Genomic DNA, 18,481 nt, shown 5'->3' with positions numbered 1-18,481 from the left:
TCTGTTTTAAATGGCCCCAAGTCTGCACAAATCTACCTTCTTGATGCAGCTACTCTGACCTCTCTAAATCATACTCTTGTGACCTGCCTTTCTCTGCCTTTCTCTCTCTGTCTCTGTCTCTCTGTCTCTCTGTCTCTCTCTCTGTGTGTCTCTGTCTTGTCTGTCTCTCCGTATGTGTGTCTTGGTCTGTCTCTCTCTCTCTCTCTCTCTCTCTCTCACGTGTACGAGTGTTTTACCTATATATATGTTTGTGTACCATAAGTATACCTAATGTCCATGGAGGGTGTTGGATCCCCTGGAACTAGCATTATGGGATGGTTGTGAGCTACCATGTGGGCACTGGGAATAGAACCTGGGTCTTTGACAAGGGCACCGGTGTTCTTAAACCATTGAGCCATACGTCTAGAGGTCTCTTCTGTATTTTTTTAAGATTTATTTATTTTTGTATATATGAGTGTTTTGCCTACATGTATGTGTGGTACCACATGGAGACTTGGTGGCTAAAGAGGTCAGAAGAGGGTATTGGGTCTCCTGAAACTAGTATTCCACATGGTTGTGAGTCACCACGTGGGTGCCGGGAACAGAACCTAAATCCTCTGAAAGAGCTGTAAGTGTTCTTAACCACTGAGCCATCTCTGCAGCCCCTGTGACTTTTATTTTAATATTTATTTATTTATTTATTTATTATATGTAAGTACACTGTAGCTGTCTTCAGACACTCTAGAAGAGAGCATCAGATTTTGTTACAGATGGTTGTGAGCCACCATGTGGTTGCTAGGATTTGAACTCAGGACCTTTGGAAGAGCAGTCGGTGCTCTTAACCGCTGACCCATCTCATCAGCCCCCGTGACGTTTATTTTTAATGCAGATCTAGGGATCAAACCCAGGGCCTTGCATGTGTCAGGCGAGCACCCTGCTGCTACTGTATGTACCACAGTCTTTCATTTCTGTTATCCCATCTCCTCTAACTTAAGCTTTCCCTTCATCATAACACCAACCTTCCGTTTATCACCAGAATGCAAGTTTCATGAAGACAGTAATGCAGCTCTGTTTTCAAATTCATCATTGTATTCTCTACCTGCCCCATCTGTTATCCAAGAAATGTTTTCCAAATCACTGTCAGTGCGCATGACCCAGAAAATCCCAAAACTGTTTGCCGGGCAGTGGGTTTGCACCTTCTGAACTGTAATCGATTCCGCCAGTTGTCTGCTGGTGTCTCGGGGCACCTGTGCTACACTAGAATGAACATCTCCTCTTCCTTTTCTCTCTGGGCAGATTTTGACGAGTGTTCCGTGTATGGCACCTGCAGCCAGCTTTGCACCAACACAGATGGCTCCTTCACATGTGGCTGTGTTGAAGGCTACCTGCTGCAACCGGACAACCGCTCCTGCAAGGCCAAGAATGGTGAGTGGGTCTGCCAGTGACCACAGAGCCGGGGACCTGCAATGCGGCTCCCCAGTGAATAGTCGCCTCAACGGTTACAAGTCCCAACTGCCCTTTCTCTGTCCCATCCCCAGAGCCAGTAGATCGGCCGCCAGTGCTACTGATTGCCAACTCTCAGAACATCCTAGCTACGTACCTGAGTGGGGCCCAAGTGTCTACCATCACACCCACCAGCACCCGACAAACCACGGCCATGGACTTCAGTTATGCCAATGAGACCGTATGCTGGGTGCACGTTGGGGACAGTGCTGCCCAGACACAGCTCAAGTGTGCCCGGATGCCTGGCCTGAAGGGCTTTGTGGATGAGCATACCATCAACATCTCCCTCAGCCTGCACCGTGAGTCACTCAGAGGGCAGGGAAGCGGGGGAGACGGGCAGAGTCTGAGACCAGGTCTGTGCTCCTTGCACACAGGAGCAGATTGATGGCTATTCTTCCTTTTCACTCTGAGCCGGCTCTTTCATTTCTGGTTCAGGGCTAAGGGATGCCTCAGCGGAGAAGTGTCAACTGAGAAGGCCACGAATGGTCACTCTCCAGAGACCAGGGACTGTCCCGTCTTTGAAAGCAGAGTGTCATTAGATGCAGAGGGGCTTTCCCATACAGAAGCATCTGCAGGGGGGCTGGGGAAGGACGGACATTGTTAAGTAGCAGAGGGCAGAGGAGCCTGAGCCTGGCTTGCTTTGGGCTTCCATGTGATTTTGTTACCCTCAGGAGTATGGCCAGAAAGGACGTCCTGCTGTTGGGTAGGTGCCAAGTCCCTGAGCCTACTTCCTGTCTGTGGCAGTCAATGAGACGAAGGGACGAACCACGGGCCACTGGAGCATTTAGGATGTGCTGGCCATTCCCATGCAGGCTTCTCTTCTCTTCCGAGGCAACTTTGCTGTCTAAGCGTGAGGAAGGGTGTCACAGGCTGGACTCACGCATGGCTGGGTGCAGATCCCCTCTCGTGCTGTTACACAAACAAACAGTAATTGCTTCAGAGTCAACAGCTGGCCGAGTCACATTCCCCGAAAAGCCACACAGGGCTGCCGGGAGGGGTCTGGCCTGTGGTTGATCTGTCCCCAGCCCTCAGACATAGATCTCTGACCTTGAGTAAACCAGAGCTCCCCACCACAACTTAGTTCCCTAAACTGCGTAATGGGCTGTTGTTACTCTGTCCAGATCTGATAAAGTGCAAACTGGTGGTAAAGATTGCCTTGCTAATGAGGCTGAGGGCAATGAACTGTGGATCCTATAGCCTTTGGTTCTTAGTTTGGTTTGGTTTGGTTTGGTTTGGTTTGGTTTGGTGGTGCTCGCTGACAGATGCTAAGCAGGCATCCTACGGCTGGCTAGATCCCCGCTCCTGTAGTAGGTCTGTAAGCTCTTCTTCTAGGCCTGTGAGGCTCCCTCGAAGAAAGCCAAGGTCCCATGAGGTTATAAAGGATTCAGTTTGATTGAGGGTCCTTTCAGGGGTGGGAGAGAGGGCGATGGTGGAAAACAGAGCAAATCTTCCTCTCTGTGGCCTCAGGATACTGCTCAGACATCAACCTCTAGCTCTGCAGTTATCAGTGTCCAAGGTTCACCTGTGATTGGGTGTCTGTCCTTCTGGAGCGCACAGCAGAGAACTGCCAGACACCTTTGGGATAGGTAGCTCAAGGAGCCCTGTGTGCTGAGACTGGAGACAACTACCCTGCCTGTGTTTCTAGTTCACCATCCCACTCAACAGGCGTGCTTGGGCAAAGAGGGTTAGCAATGGCAGCCTTGCCTCGGGGCCAGACATGGGTATACCGGGTAGGTGGCTATGATGTGCCCCCTGGGAACCTTCTCAACTTCTGCCCTGGCCTGGCTATTCTTCCCCAAAGAAGCAGGAAGTAACCTTGGGTAGCGACACCCCTCCCTTGGCAAACAGATTTGCCTTGCCTACCAGGCTTCAGGACTTCACTGGGCCTCTGGGGCAGAGTCCAGGAACTCTATCTGGAAGCGACCAAGGTGCTTGGAGAAAATCCTTTCAGGAGGAATGATTGGGTTCCATTTGCCCCAGCTCCCGTCCCTCCCTACCTCGTCCCCACCCCCACTCCTGACGCCAGAGTGTCTGGCTGTCACCCTGAGGATGGTGGTTTGCTCACATCCCACAAACTAATTATGGGCCCTGGCTTGAGGATGTCGGAAGTGTCTCTGTAACACCCTCCCCCACCCCTGGTACATCCCCTTCCTCAGGAGGAGGCCTTCCCTGGGGTCAGGGAGCTCCAGGGGCCCCGGTTACATACCTGCACAGGGGCTGCTGTTCTATAGTTAGTTCTCTGGAGAATGAAGGAAAAATCCACTGCCTTCTGCCTTCCATCCTGCAGCCAGATCCTCCCAACCTTCCCCATGACTGGGACCTCTGTGAGACCCCTGGGAACATACCTAAGTCGGTAGGGAAGAGGGTGGGGAGGGGGTCAGGAGGTTGTCAGAAGGTTGGGGTGTGTATCTTATGACTGAGAAGAGGGGAGCCAGTGAGGACATCCGACTGGTGCGGGGAGATGGGGGAAGCCTGCCTCAGAGAGACCTCTGCAAACAGAAATAAATGTAAAGAAGGAAGGAAGCTGGGAAGGGGGCCCTGTTCACATGGGTCCTGAAGCATGGGGACCGGTCTGCTCGGCATCCTGAGAGCCCTGTGAGCTCCCCAGCCACCCACACACCCACACAAGGCCCATTACCTCCTCCCTCAGACAGCACAGTCTGCTAATTCCATAGCCCCATGCGTGGCCACACTGGCCTAGATTGGTGTGCCTGTCTTCTTCTCCCACCTCAGCTACAGCCCAGACCCACCTTCTCTTCTGCCTAATGAACTGGGAGACCTGAACGGGTGAGGCCAGAAAAGAAAGGGGAGTGAGCTGGGAGAGTGGCTCATGGCAGGCTGTGTTCCATCTCCAGGACTGAAAAGGGAAAAGAGACTCATGGGGTTGAAGGTGAGGACAGAGAAGTCACTAGAGCCCACATCAAAGTACACCAAGATCCTTACTCAAGAAAAATAATAAGGAAATAAGTACTTTCTCTCTTTTTAAGCGTCATCCCTTCTCCAGAGACGTAGTGTTCATTTCAGCATGTACAAGTTTAAAAAAAGTGTTGCTAAAGGTTATTAATTTTTTTATATTTTATTAACTTCTTTACTCTCTGTGTGTTTGTGTGTGTGTGTGTATTCGTGCACACATGAATCATGGTGCGCATGTGGAAACCAGAAGACAACATATGAGAGCCCTTCACTGCTTGGGTCCTGGGGGTTTAATTCAGGGAATCAGGCTTAGCAGTTTCCCCACTGAGCCAACTCACCAGCCCTCTTAACAGGATTTGTTTTGTATTTTTAAGGCAGGATCCTGTGCGGCCCAAGTTGACCTCTAACTTGTTACACAGCCAAGGCTGGCCTTCAACTTCTGCTCCCTCCTGCCTTGAGTCCCCAGTTGTAAAGTTCAGCTTTGCGGTTATGTTCTTACCTGATAGTCTCATTAGAAATTTCCTATACTATGATTGCATTATTAGTTTTCTTGGTGCACGTTATGTGTGTGTACTTGTGTGTAGATGGCGTGTGTGTACACATTCGTGCAAAATCCAGGAGTCAATATCAGGTGTCTTCCTCCATACCCTTCTGCCTTATTTTTAAATTGTTATTACATATGTATGAATGTTTTGCCTGCATGTATGTATCTATGCATGCCTAGTGCCCAAGGAGGCCAGAAAAGGGTAGCAGATCCCTCAGAAGTGGAGTTAGATAGCTGTGAACCACCCTCTGGGTGTAGTTACTGCAAATTAGCAAGTGTCTGAATCACTGATCCCTTCTTTCGCCCCTGCCCTCTTGCCTTAGTTTTTGAGATAAGGTCTCACTAAACCTGGAGCTTGCCAACTGAGGTAGACTGGTTGACCAGCAGTACCCCAGTATCCTCCTGTTTCTGCCTCTCTGGTACTGGAATTACAAGAATGCACTACTGGGTTCACCTTTTAAATATATTTTAGAGACAAAGTTTTGCTGTATGGCCTTGGTTGGCCTGGAACTCACAGAGATCTGCCTGCCTCTGCTTAAAAAGGCGTGTGCCGCCACCGTGTCTAGCAACGACTCGCTTTTTAAAGTGGATGATGGGAATAGAACACGGGTCCTCTGGCACCGATGCCCTAACACTTTGCTGACTGAACCGCCTCTCCATCCCTAATTAGTTAATTTTTTTAAAACTCTATAGCCCAGGCTAGCCTCAAGCTCACAGTAGTCCTCTTCCATCAGCAGCCTTCCAGGTGTCAAGATCGTAGGTGTAAGCCACCATGACCAGCTTTTCATCTGTGGTATATAAAATTGTAAATAAATGATACCATAAACTGTGTACACATAGACATAAATATTTTGAAAGTGATTCACACAAGACTAAAGTTCTGAAACTAAATCCCAAGAGGGTCAACAGGCCTGATATTCCCAGAGCCCAGAAATGGCCCTCCCATTTAACCCCTTAAGTGCTCCGAGCAGGACAGATGGTTCAGTCTGCTCACCCCACCCTTCCTTTCCTCAGCTGAAGGGCTCTGGCGTGTCCCCATTCCTTGCCTGAGGATGTGGCCATTCTAAGGAGGATGAGGCTTTGGGAAGGTGACACTGCAAACAGAGGCCTGGAAGGAAATGCCACTTAACGAAGTTGTTTTGCGTTGTGCTGTATGAGACGGGGGAGTCTGGAGGGGTTTACAGGTGTCAGGGGTTTCCTTCTTGGGACGTCCTGCCTGGGCTAGGAAGACCTAGAAAAAGGACTGTCTGTTGCAGGCACCAGGGTTGCAAAACAAGTCTCCATCCAAGCCCAGTTGACCAACTTTGCTTCTCTTCCCTCCTCTCCACCTTTTTGGGAGGTGGAGTGAGTAGATGTGTTTTAAAAATCTCAACAGGAAATAGGGTGGTGCTTTTTCTAGAGGGCAGGCAAATAGAAGACCCTCTGTGTCTGCGATCAACTGAAAGGGGTGTGGGGGTGTGTGTGTCCTTTCCCCTTTCTCTGCCTCATGCTGTGTATAGAACACTTCAGAAGCCGAGCTTCGTGGCTCATCCCTGCAGCCCCAACATGGGAGGCAGAGGTAGCAAGACTGTTAGTCCACTCCAGGCCAGCCTGAGTTACACGGCGGTACTCTATCCGAACAAGAAAACTACACAAAACACCCAAACGGAACTGTTCCAGAGTTCACACACGAAAGGCACCTCCCTCCTTTCGCCTTTCTGACTCCCACGGGGTGTCCTGATACTGTGGAGGACTGGCCGTTCTATCCGCTGGCCCAGGACCCCTGCACCCTAGCTCTTTGGCTTCTCATCCCCTTTCGGTTTCCTAGTCACTAACACCACTTTCTTGCTTCTCCCCTCCTGGCCCGCACCAGCTCTGTGTCTCCGGGCCCAGATCCAGCCTTGTCCTCTCCTCCCCCGCTGTCTCCTTGAAGTTGCCTCCCAAGCCAGCCTACCCCAGCTCTGTCCTCCCTGTTTTCAATCCAGAGGAAGTAACTTAAGCAAGACAGACATTTCAGAGCCCAGTGAGAATTTCTCAATCATGCAGAGACCGTAAGTCAGGCAGAGCAGAAACCAGGATTTCATCCATGGGAATTCTGGCTGGGTGTATAAGCAGGGGCAGGAAGGGTAGTCAGGGAAGAAGTTATGATAACTTCTGGACTTGCTGGTAGAATGAGCAAGAGCTGAAGTCAGGATTTGGTAGCAAACAGGAACACGAGGCCGTGTTATTTAGTCAAACCTGCCAGGCTCGCCTCACTAGCCAGATCCCTCAGTGGGACTGCAAACTGTCCTCTGCCAATGTCCTCGGCATTCCAAGGCCAGGGAAGAGAAGGGGGAAGGATGCCCTGGCTCCAGGACAACAGAGGGAGGATTCGGTATTCAGTAAATATTTGTTAAGCCAATCAATACGTGTGCGTAGTGTGCGTCTGGCACCGGGGAGGAAATGTAAAGATAATGCCTGACCTGCGGCATCTGCAGTCAGGTGGAATTCATAACGCCAGGAGCTCCTGGGGTCACTGGAGCCTGTAACACGGAGAGGCCCCTTTCAGTCGGTCAAGTTCCAGCACAGAGAGCTCCTTTGTGCAGGCAAAGCTCCTTTCCATAGGGGGAAGTTCCTCCATGTAGGGGGAACTCCTTCCATTGAGGGAAGCTCCGTTCTGTGGGGAGAGTCTCTCAACAGAGTCAGTGTGAAATAAGAACACCAGTTTCAGTGCCCACGCCCACCCCGTTGGCCACCGTAACTCGGGAGGTCACAGGTCGAAAGGGAAGGTAGGAAAGACTGGGGTTCGGGAAGAGGTGACACGTATGGAGTGGTCATGGGCTACATGCCCCAAATGTACCATCCCATTTACTGATGGTTTACCAGTGCTCAGAACCCAGCTGGACCCAGGGCAGAGCACAGCATTGGAAGTAGCATGGAAGAAATAAGGACCAGAACCAAGTGTGTTCCCTGGGGATGTAGCTAATGTAGAAATGGAGTTCTTTCGTCTTCAAGGGACGTGGTGCGTGTTCTACAATCTTTGGGTGTGTTGATGTATCTAGAGACTTGCCGGTCGTCATGGCGCACGCCTTTAATCCCAGTGCTGGGCAGATTTCTGAGTTCAAGGGGCCAGCCTGGTCTACACAGCGAGTTCCAGGACAGCCAGGGCTACACAGAGAAACCCTGTCTCAAAAACAAAACAAAACAAAACAAAAAACAAAACAAACAAAACAAAACAAAACAAAACAAAAAAAGATATAGAGACTCCCTTCCTGCACCCAGATCTCCTGAGTTTACAGAAAGTGACCGGAACCATGTAACTGAACCTAGGATCTTGGGAGTCTGCTTGTGTTTCTGGGAAAGCAGCCCACTACTTAAGAAATTTCTCTTGAGCAATGTGGATGATGGAGAAGGTGAGAAGGACCGGAGATGGATGTGTGCGCAGCATGATGAGACTGGGGCTGCAAGCAGAGCTCAGCACTTGTAAACACTCGCCAGGTCTATTCTAGGGCCTAGAACTGAAAGTCCTTTTTGAGGACGCCATCGGGCTGTGGTCTTAACCTTTTGACTCATTTATCCTTCTCAGACCCCTCCCCCGCTCTGCTAGAGGCCCCGCCACTCTACCACCAGACCACCACCACATTCCTCCTCCTTGGGCTTATCAGAGCTGCTCCTGTTTTAGGGCTTAGAACCTTTGACCAGAGCTCCTCTGGAGGGCAAGTCAGCCCTGGGAGTGCGGGGGCACGGAGGGAACCTCTACCCTTCAGGGGTTTTGCTGTATTGTTTTATTTAGGTTTAGTTTGGTTGGGCGGATGTATTTTGTTTGTTGTTTGTTTGATTTAGATATGTTTGTTCATTTTAAAATCATGTGCCTATACACGCACCTGTGTGAGTTTATGTGCATCGTGTGTGTGCAGATGCCATGGAGCTGGAGGTACATGCAATTGTGAGCCACCTGATGTAGGTGCCAAGAGCTACACCCAGGTCCCCTGGAAGAGCAGCAGGTGTTCTTAACTACTGAGCCATCTCTCCAGCCTCGAGACAAAAATTCAAGTCACCCCAGCTGGCCTTGAAACTCACTGTGTGTAGTCAAGGTTGGCCTTAAACTCCTGACCCTCTTCCCCCACCTCTTAAGTGCTGGCGTTACATATAAATCTTGTCATCAGGCCCAGCTTTCCAGTCATGCCAGTTATGCCCATAGCCAGTCTAGGTTTGTGGAGCAGGAATATGCAGTTCCTGTAGGCAAAAGCCCAGGGCTCCACCTGAACCCCAGGCTATAAGACCAAGGCCCGTATCTCAGAGACTGATAGGCAATGGTGAACGATATCCCTTCTCAGTATGTCCAAGTCTCTCAACACAGCTTTATAGAGTAGTGGCCTGTGGTTGGGGATGGGGTGTGGGGAGGAACAGAGGAAGCTGAACTTTAGGAGAGAGGAAAATAATGTGGTGGAGTGGGCTTGGATAACAAAGGAGTTTTGCTTGAGACTAATAATCTCCAGCTGCAAAAATACCAAAGGGGAGGCCAGGCTGGCTAGGGACGTCATTTCTTGCCAATTCCTTACAGTCAGGTCTGCTGAATGGGACCCTGCCTGGTCTTTGGGGAGGTGAGGGGAGCCCAGCCAAGGGCAGACACATGAGAACAGGGACTGTCACTGCCCTGCTTTCCCAGAAGTGGGAGGGAACGCAAGCCAGGAGAGAGGCTCCCACTCAGGTTCCCCCCATCTTGAGGCTTGGCCTGAGAATGGAGCAGCATCTGGAAGCAGGGCACCAGCTCTCTGCAGGCTTCTTCCTCTTTCCCTCTTGCCAAGGGTGGATGGGTGAGCAGGGCCAGGGTGTTGCCAGTCCTAGGGCTGGGCAGTGACTCAGGGAAGCCTGAGGAAGTTGGAGAGAAAGCCATTTGTGCCAGCTGGTGCTAAGGAAAACAGATTTGACGGATGATTTTTGCACACATGCCAGTGGCCCCCCAGACCCCCGCAGCGCCCACCAAGTAAAGGGCACAGAGCCCTGTTGATTTCGGCTGCCCTGCTAGCTGCCCGGGGCCACAGGAAGGTCCCTACTTTGGGACTTCAGTTTCCTTTGGAGGTGGCCCAGTGGGTTTCATTTTAATCTGGTTTCTCTATGGTGACTCGTGTGTGTGTGTGTGTGTGTGTGTGTGTGTGTGTGTGTGTGTGTGTGAGAGAGAGAGAGAGAGAGAGAGAGCACTTGCATTGAGCTTTCTGCCTCTATGACCCTTGTCCTCTTCATGCTTCCCTGCCTGCCCCCCAAAATGGAACAGTCTTGGGAACCCAGAGGACAGAGTAGCTGGGTTTGGGAATGTGTCAGCACTTGTAGGGGTAATACCTCATCCCTATGACCTCTTTCTCCAGTTGTCTCAGGGTGGGGTTTACCAGAGGGGACCTGAAGAGGAAGCCATTTATGTGAGCCTTCAGTGACTACTTCCCCCGCTCGCTCCTCTGTCCTCAGTCCTGTGACTCTGAGTCAGTCGTCCCAGCCAGCCAACTTCCCTGGATGACATGTTCCTATTCCCTGCACCCCCTCCCACTATTAAGAAACAGCTCCTGGATCCCTGTGGGGAGGAAGGGGGGTTAGGGAGGGGTTGAGCAGAGTTCATCATTATACCTGTAGCTGTGTGGCAGAGTCATCCCTACAGGGCTGAGTCCTGATAGTGTGGGCCGAGCTTCAGCCAGAGGCAGGCAGTAAAAAGACGGCTGGCTACCTGCTGTTGAAACAGTGCAGATAAAAGTCTCTGCCTTAGGAACGTTCAGGTCTGCAAGTGGCATTTCTTCTGAGAGTGTATTTGAAAGGGGCCAGCGGGGGGTGCATGGAAGCCTGGGCTGTGTTGGGAAGGCTGCCAACAGTTGTCCTTATCCCCAGACTTCCAACAGTCCTTGGCTTACCCTCCTCCTGTGGCCCTTCATGGCTTAGAATGACTGTGGTAGCTGCCATGTACCATCAGAAGTTCCTCTTTCTCTGTCTCCTGGTTTATCTCCAGGGTCCTATTTTCGCCTCCTCTTGGACTCTCTGTACTTCAGTTCTCATTCCTTCTGTGCTTCCTCGGGGTGTGAGGGAATTAAGTACTAACATGGAAGAAACGGGGACGTGAAGGCAAGAAGAAGGAGTTTGGCTCATGTGACTGATTCCCCAGCCTCGGGGCCACCAGTCTTGGGTCATGCTGTATGAACTTCATATTTTGAAATACTTTTCTCCCAAGCTGAGTTCATTTATGAACATTCTACTTCCCAGTAATTTTTTTTCTTTAAATTTATGCAACATGCACAGCTTCCAGCCGGTACTTCTTGTTAGTATGAAATAATTAGACTTACCATGTAGAGCGAATATAAATCAGGCCCAAACCAAAGATAATGTGCCGTTTTGGTTAGTTAGGACACCCTTTTCTCAAGAGAAAGCAGGTTAAAGAGAAAATATCAGGGTGAGTTGGTAGGCCTGACCTCCTGCCTCTTGGCACTACAAGATAGCACTTTCCTGATGAAAACTGGATTAGAATCGGAAGATCCTGTCAGTCAGTCAGTCAGTCAGTCAGTCAGTCAGCCAGCCAATATTTACCTAGTCCCTCCTGCTTATGACAATCCTGAGCCTAGGATGGGGGCTGGGGCAGGGGGTTGAGTCTATTTGGAGACTTCTATTTGGAGAGACCAGATACTTGGAAACATAAAGAATGTCAAAGTGTGACTGTATCCGCTGCGAACACCCACAAGAGCTCCGGGGAAGGTGGCTGCAGCTGGCTGTGGCTGAGGAGGGTTAGGTCGCAGAGAAGGCAAGCTCACCAGAGGAACGGATGCCTGTGGGTGGGCCTGTCCCACATAGCTCTCTCCTTCCTTTTCCAGACGTGGAGCAGATGGCAATCGACTGGCTGACGGGAAACTTCTACTTTGTCGACGACATTGACGACAGGATCTTTGTCTGTAACCGAAACGGGGACACCTGTGTCACTCTGCTGGACCTGGAACTCTACAACCCCAAAGGCATCGCCTTGGACCCCGCCATGGGGTAAGAGTGTCGGGCTGGCATTCTCACTCTCGAAAGAGGAGGCAGAAGCTGTAGTGGGAAGTGTGTGGGGGATCCTGGTCCCTGCGCCCCATTTATCATGTGTGCACCCACAGGAAGGTGTTCTTCACTGACTACGGGCAGATCCCAAAGGTGGAGCGCTGTGACATGGATGGACAGAACCGCACCAAGCTGGTGGATAGCAAGATCGTGTTTCCACACGGCATCACCCTGGACCTGGTCAGCCGCCTCGTCTACTGGGCGGACGCCTACCTAGACTACATCGAGGTGGTAGACTACGAAGGGAAGGGTCGGCAGACCATCATCCAAGGCATCCTGGTGAGGGGGCTGCTTTGTCTGAGGTTATTCTGAGGAGACCAACCACCAGAGCCTCCTGCTGACGGGGAGTCCTTTGGGGGACTTGATCTCTAGGGCTCCCAGTGAGTGTGGAAAGAGCAGAGTTAACCAGCCCATGTCTTCTGGAGGGGCCAGCAGGAATGTGTCAGAGAGGAAGGCTATGGCTTCCCATTCTGATGGGAGCAGTCATTTAAAGACACCCCTTTTACTTCCCTTTTTCTTATTTGAGGCTTAAAATAACCCCTGGGAGATGAGCAGGCAGTTGACAAAAGCGGGGTTCAAAGATGTTTGGTAATTTGCCAGAGGTTACACAACTGGGAACAACGCTCGAACCCAGCCAGGAGGTCCTGCTGCTCAGTGCAGACCGTCCACTCCGGAGTAGCTTGCGTGTGCAGCCATGCCCGGGGCTTTGAGTGGAACTCTTCCAGTCCTAACCTTGAAAAATCTCACAGCAGACTCCTTATCTTGGGCAAATGGAAACAGCTGGCCCCTGTAGGCTTCCTTGGGACACGAGAGAACCCTCAGTCTCCAGAAAAGCTGCAGTCAAGTTGAGCATTCTCTGGGGAGGGAGGTTAGGGCCCGAGTTTAACTCATCTGCAAATTCTCAAAGGGTCTGCAAGGAGCTTAATTCTGCGAGGGACATTGTTTTTTCTTGTCCTCGGTGGTAGGATGGTCCAGTGATCAGCACATCTGGTGTGTTAGATAGCAGTGTCACCACAGAGGCAGAGTATAGAAAGGAATAGCATCTCTTTGAAAACTCCAGTTCTTTACTTTGTGAAGGACGAATAGGAGATGGACAAACAGAAATTTCCAGAACACACAAGTTTAGCATCAGGTTAAACAAAACTAGCGGGGAAAGTTCGGACGTAGGTGATGGGAGTCTGGGTGGCAGGCGGAGGCCGATGGGGGATGAAGGGAGCAGCCTTTTCATCTTGTTGACCGACGCTGCCTGCCGTCTCAGATCGAGCACCTGTACGGCCTGACCGTGTTTGAGAACTATCTCTACGCCACCAACTCGGACAATGCCAACACGCAGCAGAAGACGAGCGTGATCCGAGTGAACCGGTTCAACAGTACTGAGTACCAGGTCGTCACCCGTGTGGACAAGGGTGGTGCCCTGCATATCTACCACCAGCGACGCCAGCCCCGAGGTAAGCGGTCAACAGGGCACCTCCACAGTCGGCTTCACCCCAACAGCACTGTCTGCTCTTCTGCATATCTCTTTCAAATTGAGAGTGTTTCTAGGCACCTTCCCCAAGCTACTTCTCCTCGCCTCTCCACGACCGGAATCCCTTATGCCTGGGTTGTGGCAAGGCGGTGAATACTAGTTCTGGGCTTCAAAGTCCTAAAATGGGACAAGAGCAAAGAGCACCCCCCATCTGACCCGAGCAGAGCCCCCTGAAGGGTGCTGACAGCTCTCTCCTCTGCCCCCAGTGCGGAGTCACGCCTGTGAGAATGACCAGTACGGGAAGCCAGGTGGCTGCTCCGACATCTGCCTCCTGGCCAACAGTCACAAGGCAAGGACCTGCAGGTGCAGGTCTGGCTTCAGCCTGGGAAGTGATGGGAAGTCTTGTAAGAGTGAGTATCAGGGAGAGTTGGGCCTGCTGGGGGTAGGGGTGGGTCCACAGACATTCCCCTGTAACCCGCTGCCTCTGCCTAGATGCAGAGAAACGAAGGGCAGAGACATAAGGGGCCCACACCCAAGAGCAGCGATATATCTAGCACACGATCACTCATTCTGCGAGTGTTCAGCAAACACACACTGGGTGTTTGACACCGTTCGGGCAGTGAAGGGTGTGGGGGGACAGAGGAGTTGTCAGGACAGTCGGAGGATGTGATATCTAAGCCAAGCTCTCTGCTGATGAAGTGAGGCGGCCAACCGTGTGACTGCTGAGAGATCATTTATGGAGGAGTGAACTTACGGTTCAAAGGCCCTGAGGCCAGTGTAGGGTGTGGTCTGCCGAGACGCTGGGTAAGGTGTCGTGGTGTGAGTAAAGGGAAATGAAGGGAATTTCTCACTGGGATGAGGAGCTTATGACCACTGTGGAAAGAAGATGAGTGATTGGGTGCGTCCTGTGTACGCTTATACTGTGCTGGGCAGGAGGGAAGAAGCCAGGTGGCTATTTCCATGGTGTGGGTCAGAGTGACATGGTTTAGGTTAAGATGGTGACAGACTGGTAGAATGACCAGATACCAACGTGCTCTGAAAGCACTCCGATTTCCATGAAAAGTTGCTTGAGTCAAATCCCCATGACACAGCGGCTCTAGGACTAGAGTGGAGCATGTTATCTTGTGTCTTCTGGGAGTGACTCATAGCCCTGTCTGCTCCAGATCTCCTGACCCAGCCCAGCCAACGCACTATAGCACCTCAGACCCAGATTTCAATTTGGGTGGTGACCATGTGTGCGTGTGAATGTGCGCATACATGTGTGTGCATTGTGTGTATGCGTGTGTGTCTGTATCCATGTGTGTGTGTGTGAGTGCATGTGTGTCTGTGTGTATATGCATGTGTATCTGTGTGTGTGTGTGTGTGTGTGTGTAAGCGAGTGCATGTGTATCTCTGTGTGTATGTGAGAGCAAGTGCATGTGTGTCTGTGTGTCTGCATGTGTGTGTGTGCGCGCGCACGTGTGCGAGTTCATGTGTGTATGTGTGTGTGCATGTGTGTATGTGAGCGAGTGCATGTGTGTCTGTGTGTATATGCATGTATGTCTGTGTGTGTATGCATGTGTGTGTGTGTGTGCGCAAGTTCATGTGTGTCTGTGTAACTTTGTGCCCTTTGTACTTGCCCTAGAACCTGAACATGAGCTGTTCCTCGTGTATGGCAAGGGCCGACCAGGCATCATTAGAGGCATGGACATGGGGGCCAAGGTCCCAGATGAGCACATGATCCCCATCGAGAACCTTATGAATCCACGCGCTCTGGACTTCCACGCCGAGACCGGCTTCATCTACTTTGCTGACACCACCAGCTACCTCATTGGCCGCCAGAAAATTGATGGCACGGAGAGAGAGACTATCCTGAAGGATGGTGAGGGCGTCAGAGGTGGGCGGTGTGTGGGAAGAGCTCCTGGGGGATGAGGCGCCTGAGACAGGAAGACATCAGAGGCTTAGATTGCTCCCTCACAGTATGAAGAGTCCTTGCTGACAAGCTGGCTGGGCTGGTTGGCATGGAGATGAGGGGATAGACAGGTTGACCCCTGTGTGACCCCCTTCTTGGCTGAGCCAAAAAGAGTCGGAGGATGGATGGATGTGTTAGGCAGTGAGGGCTGCCTTGGCCAGCCCTTGGGAAAATTCAGGGTCTCGCCGCCATTGGCTCAGAGCCCTGGAGCTGTGTACAGCATACAGCCAGGAGAGGCCATAGGCCCTGAATCACAGCCGGGCCTGCCATGTCAGACAGGGCTCATCCACAAGTGTAAATGCTCAGAATGTATGCAGCTGGATCTCATGGCCACGGATATCTCTACCTCTCTGTGGCCTGAGAACTCTGTGTCTGTCTCTCCCTCTGACCTACTTTGGCAGGGCCACTGTGCAGTGGAGCCGTTCCCCTTGAGGGCTTCTGAGCTGTGTGTGTTTTATACCTCAGATCTGTTTTTGGGGGCCCCAAGATCTGGTTCCTTAACCAGTCAATCTGGCTTGCTCCCCACCCTCTGTGCAGCTCAGAGAACCTCAGCAGTCAGCAATCATAAGACTGTGTGGAAATCAAGAATGACTCCTGTCAGGAAGACACTGGGGACCCCTGTACAGGGGAACTGCTATTTAAGGGACACTAGATAAAGCCTTTGGCTAAGGGAAAATTCACTTCCTAATTTACTCATTTTTGTGAGTACAGGTTTTTTAGGCCCAGGATGGTGGCGTCATACTGGAGCAAAGAGCCAGTGCATATCGCCCCGGCTGTCCACCTAAGCACAGGCCCAGACATGCCCTCATCTGAGAGCTCCCCTTAGTCACGTAGTTTCCTGGCTGCCTCATGCTGTTTTTCAAAATGTAGATGTGGCATCGTAGATGCAGTGTAGATGTGGCATCTGAAAGGGTCGTCTCCATCCCCACCCCCACCTCTGCCCCACCCTCCCTCCCCCATCTGCCCACCATTCAGGGCACCACATGCCTCCTGCTCCCCCTGCCTGGCCACCATCTCTCTCTGTGTCATGTGTCCTTCAAGGGTCACCCCCATGCGCTCTCTACACCCTCACAGGCATCCACAATGTGGAGGGCGTAGCCGTGGACTGGATGGGAGACAATCTTTACTGGACTGATGATGGCCCCAAGAAGACCATTAGTGTGGCCAGGCTGGAGAAAGCCGCTCAGACCCGGAAGACTCTAATTGAGGGCAAGATGACACACCCCAGGGCCATTGTAGTGGATCCACTCAATGGGTGAGTCTGTCCCTGGGCGTGGGGTGGATGCATGTACATCTCAGAGGACTGGGGAGGGAAGCGGCAAAGCCAGGGGCGTGGCTGAGGCAGGCAGGCTGCAGAGGCAGGAACGGGAGCCTGAAAAAGGAGCCTGAAAAGAGAGCGTGTGTTTGTCCGTCTGTCTTGAGGAGGGAAAACAAAACCCTGGTACGCAACCGGAAGTCTGCTTCTGCCGCTCCACTACAGAGCTCTCTCCTGGTTCCCCTTGGCTCCAAGCCGCCCTAGCCTTTGGGTCTGCACAGTTCTTGCTTGCCAACATCTGCACCTGCCTTCCTTCCCTCACCCACCACTTCCTGTCCCATCCTTTGCTGTCTGGAACTCCCGGATACCTCACATTTGGTTTCTTGTCAGCGTTGGGTCTCAGAGAAGCCCCCCACCCCATCCCTGTTCACCCAAACTTGCTGCCTAGATTCTCTCCGCCACTCACATTTAATTTTCCTCCTGATTTTATCACTCCGACACGACTTTCTTGAACAACTTGTTTCTCCTGGGATGTTCGCTCCTAAGAGATGGGGAACCTTGGTTTTGCTGCATCCTGGGATGCCAGAGCCATGCTCCAATTAGAGTAGCCATTCATGGTGGCCTGAGTTGCTGTGATGTGGGGTTTAGAGAGAAATAGCTCAGAGAGACCCCTGGGAGGAACTCTGGATACCACCTAGATACCACCTAGTGCCTAGAATCACAACAGAAGCTGTTGTGACAAGGGTGACCATGTGGTGCTGACCAGTCACTGCCCACAGGTGGATGTACTGGACAGACTGGGAGGAGGACCCCAAGGACAGTCGGCGAGGGCGGCTCGAGAGGGCTTGGATGGACGGCTCACACCGAGATATCTTTGTCACCTCCAAGACAGTGCTTTGGCCCAATGGGCTAAGCCTGGATATCCCAGCCGGACGCCTCTACTGGGTGGATGCCTTCTATGACCGAATTGAGACCATACTGCTCAATGGCACAGACCGGAAGGTGGGCAGGCATGTGTGCATTGTTTAACCCTGTTTCTATGGAAACTCCATGAGGATGTACATGTCTGTGTGTGTAGGGCTTCGTGCTTCTTACAGGTCTACACATGGCTACTCTATGAATGTATGTTTTCATGTTGTGTATATTGTCTTCTTTGAGGATGTCTATCTGCATATGGCTGCCCACAAGCACACCTGTGTGTGCACTTCTGTGCGTGTGCACATACATACATATAACACACTTCAGGGTAGTCACGCAGCAACATGTAAGGTGCTAAGGGGTAGCATATATGCATATTTGTTCACTCCGTTGGTTCATGAGTTGTGTTTGCCTTTAGGTATATGGGCCAAACTGTCTTGGTGTGTCAGGCCCTTCACAATAAAGCTCTGGGCACCTCTACCATCTTGTGTCTCCTACTCCCCACAACTCAACACTCTATGAACAAGCTGCACTAGACAGCTTGTTATTCCAGAACATCATAGGCCTCTGCTCCCTAAGCCTTGGCTTCCTGGGAGTCCCCCTAGTTCTTCTTGGCTCTCTTTCTCTTGAAGATTGTGTCCAGGTCCCTCTTCCCACAGATTACCTACATATGCCCTCCATAGGACAATGGTGCTCTTAGTACCCATCACAGCTCAGCCCATAATAAATCCCAATAAATGTTGCTTAGGTAGAGAAATAAATGGCTGAATGTTGGTGTATGTGTGTGCGCAAGTGCACATGTGTGTTCATACATGTGTGTGTGTGTGTGTGTGTGTGTGAGAGAGAGAGAGAGAGAGAGAGAGAGAGAGAAACACATAAATGACATATTGAACAGCCTTATGAGAGGTCCGTATGGACAGTGTCCTTTCT

At 51.4% G+C, this 18,481-nt stretch overlaps 1 protein-coding gene and 2 long non-coding RNA genes across 3 annotated transcripts in view; 1 reads left to right on the top strand and 2 right to left on the bottom strand.

The window, feature by feature from the left end:
* Window positions 1-18,481, top strand: part of Lrp1 (low density lipoprotein receptor-related protein 1) — an 82,992-nt gene that overhangs the window by 13,959 nt on the left and 50,552 nt on the right. The window contains exons 5-13 of the mRNA NM_008512.2: window positions 1,276-1,404; window positions 1,518-1,781; window positions 11,743-11,905; window positions 12,019-12,241; window positions 13,221-13,410; window positions 13,694-13,837; window positions 15,052-15,288; window positions 16,453-16,633; window positions 17,413-17,635. Coding sequence (NP_032538.2) covers window positions 1,276-1,404; window positions 1,518-1,781; window positions 11,743-11,905; window positions 12,019-12,241; window positions 13,221-13,410; window positions 13,694-13,837; window positions 15,052-15,288; window positions 16,453-16,633; window positions 17,413-17,635 — 1,754 coding nt within the window. The remainder of the gene's footprint in view (window positions 1-1,275; window positions 1,405-1,517; window positions 1,782-11,742; window positions 11,906-12,018; window positions 12,242-13,220; window positions 13,411-13,693; window positions 13,838-15,051; window positions 15,289-16,452; window positions 16,634-17,412; window positions 17,636-18,481) is intronic.
* Window positions 1,051-8,198, bottom strand: Gm51820. Its single transcript, XR_003949046.1, has 2 exons — window positions 3,689-8,198; window positions 1,051-2,391 (listed from the first exon to the last, which is right to left on the bottom strand). It is a non-coding gene; the product is annotated as a predicted gene, 51820 (long non-coding RNA).
* Window positions 8,993-10,976, bottom strand: Gm16217. The gene is made up of 3 exons (XR_003949047.1): window positions 10,795-10,976; window positions 10,517-10,616; window positions 8,993-9,769 (listed from the first exon to the last, which is right to left on the bottom strand). It is a non-coding gene; the product is annotated as a predicted gene 16217 (long non-coding RNA).

Source organism: Mus musculus, chromosome 10 (assembly GCF_000001635.26).
Source record: "Mus musculus strain C57BL/6J chromosome 10, GRCm38.p6 C57BL/6J".
Taxonomy (NCBI): Eukaryota; Metazoa; Chordata; class Mammalia; order Rodentia; family Muridae; genus Mus; species Mus musculus.
Note: the sequence above shows the minus strand (reverse complement) of the source record. Positions and strands in the feature narration are given on the sequence as shown.